The sequence below is a fragment of the Arachis duranensis genome, chromosome 1, assembly GCF_000817695.3.
Source record: "Arachis duranensis cultivar V14167 chromosome 1, aradu.V14167.gnm2.J7QH, whole genome shotgun sequence".
In the NCBI taxonomy this organism is placed as follows: Eukaryota; Viridiplantae; Streptophyta; class Magnoliopsida; order Fabales; family Fabaceae; genus Arachis; species Arachis duranensis.
The window spans coordinates 11,262,561-11,264,486 of record NC_029772.3 but is presented as its reverse complement, the minus strand read 5'-3'; the positions used below and the strand labels follow the sequence as shown (position 1 = coordinate 11,264,486).

Genomic DNA, 1,926 nt, shown 5'->3' with positions numbered 1-1,926 from the left:
GAGCTGGTGTCTACCACCACCTCCACTGCCTTCACCGCCACTGTTGAAGCTTTGCTGCAGCTGCTGCTGCCGTCTGAGCCGCCGCCAGGGGAAGCCGCTGCCGTCGTTACCACCACAGCACAAGAGAATCCACCACAGCAAGGAAAGGAACGTGAGTTAATCTTTCTTTTCTTTTTCTCTCTTCTGTTGATTCCTTTTGCTATTTATTTATGATTATTTTGTGGTGAATTGGTGATCTTAATATATAAGAACACTTTTTTATGCCTGAACCAAAATCAGACGAAATTTAGGTTAGAATGGTCTAATTTTTCATATTTTGTTAGGTGGAGGTTAATTAACGGTTTCTGTGAAATATGTGTGCTTGTTTGGGTAAAGAATAAGATGAGTGTTAGGTTAAATGGAAAACATTTTGTACTGATTCATGGTTTCATGAATTTGTTACTCTGGTTTATGTGGGATGGATTCAATGTTGCATTTTTTGAGTAATGTGATTTACATAATATAGCTTCAGTGATGAGCATGGTGTGTTTATCCGTTGCAGGTGTTTCGTATTCTACTAATGAGCAAAGTTTCAGGGAGGTTTTTGGAAAATATGGTGATGTTGTTGATGGTAAATAGTTGGATTCTCTTATTGCTATTTTTTTTTTGTTGGTTTGGGATTAGTTTCAAGTTAGTGATTCAATGTTAATTGTTGTTTTATCTTGTGATTTTTGTAGCAAGGATAATTGTGTACCGTGATTTTGGCAGATCCAGAGGATTTGGGTTTATTACTTACAGTTCGGTTGAGGAGGCGTCAAGTGCCATTCAGGCCTTAGATGGGCAGGTATACAGATTTGCTGCTTCTATGGTGTTAGTAATCATGTCAATTGATACATTTCTGGAGCTACATAGTTTCATGTTTAAATCTGTTGAAGTATGGATGCTATACTTATCAAGCAAATTTTGTGTAATTATATGTAGGTAAAATTGAGACAGATGAGTACTATTTTGTAAAATTTGATTGAGGACTAAAATTTCTCTTTTGCATGTTTAATTGCTAATCTTTATAATAATTTGAAATTTAGGGAATAATGGTTGAAAAACAACAATGAAAGACTAAAGTCGCCACTCAGAAAACGTTTCTAAACCAATTGGGGGTTTTACTCGGTGAATAGACTAATGTATGAATTATTTAATTAGTGTACCATCTTGGTGAATTTTCTTAACTGTTATTGTGATTAGTTTATCAACTGTAGTGATTTTTCCTTATTGCAATGTTTATATGGGTTTTCAATGTAAACAAAGGAACCTTGTTCATTAGCTTAATCCGATAAAGACCAAGGTTAAGTATTGAAGTGGATGTCATTACTCATAATAATTTATTTGTGTGTTGTTTTCTGATGATTCAATATTATAATATTAACTTATGTACCATAAGAAGTTTTAAGTTAACCTTAATCAACAACAAATTCTTTATTCAATAGCATGATAACAACAAAGAATCGAGAATTATTTAGAAAACTCTAAATTAAAGAGTAATCAATAATGGTATTTGATCTTGTTGAGCCTGAAATTTGTCTTGATCACTTTCACAGTGGTAACATAAGAGAGTACTCCATATATGAGTTATTTTTCTAGTCTTTAGTTTAAATTTAAAATCTGATATTAGAAAGTCAATTTTAGATTTTCATATCTGTGTTTTTTATTACTGATGAAACTCTTTTGAATCTATCCTTTATGGATTTGTTGTATTTTATTTTTTTTAATAATTGTTTCTAAGCTTGTGATTGTATTTGATTTTTTTTTATAATTGTTTCTAAGCTTATGATTGTTTTACATGTAGACAGTAGACACTTGTTCCATGTTATTTTTCTAAGAGATTTTTTAGTTGGTCATAATAGGGTCAATATACTCTATAATATTATTTTTTTAATGCTAAAAAGTTTT

At 31.7% G+C, this 1,926-nt stretch overlaps 1 protein-coding gene across 1 annotated transcript in view; it reads left to right on the top strand.

Annotated features, from left to right (window-relative positions):
• LOC127747580 (glycine-rich RNA-binding protein 3, mitochondrial-like) overlaps positions 1-1,091 on the top strand; it is a 2,175-nt gene extending 1,084 nt beyond the window's left edge. The window contains exons 2-5 of the mRNA XM_052261631.1: positions 61-151; positions 542-610; positions 717-823; positions 1,065-1,091. Of these exons, the coding sequence (XP_052117591.1) occupies positions 61-151; positions 542-610; positions 717-823; positions 1,065-1,091 (294 nt within the window). The remainder of the gene's footprint in view (positions 1-60; positions 152-541; positions 611-716; positions 824-1,064) is intronic.
• The last annotated feature ends 835 nt before the right edge of the window (positions 1,092-1,926 follow it).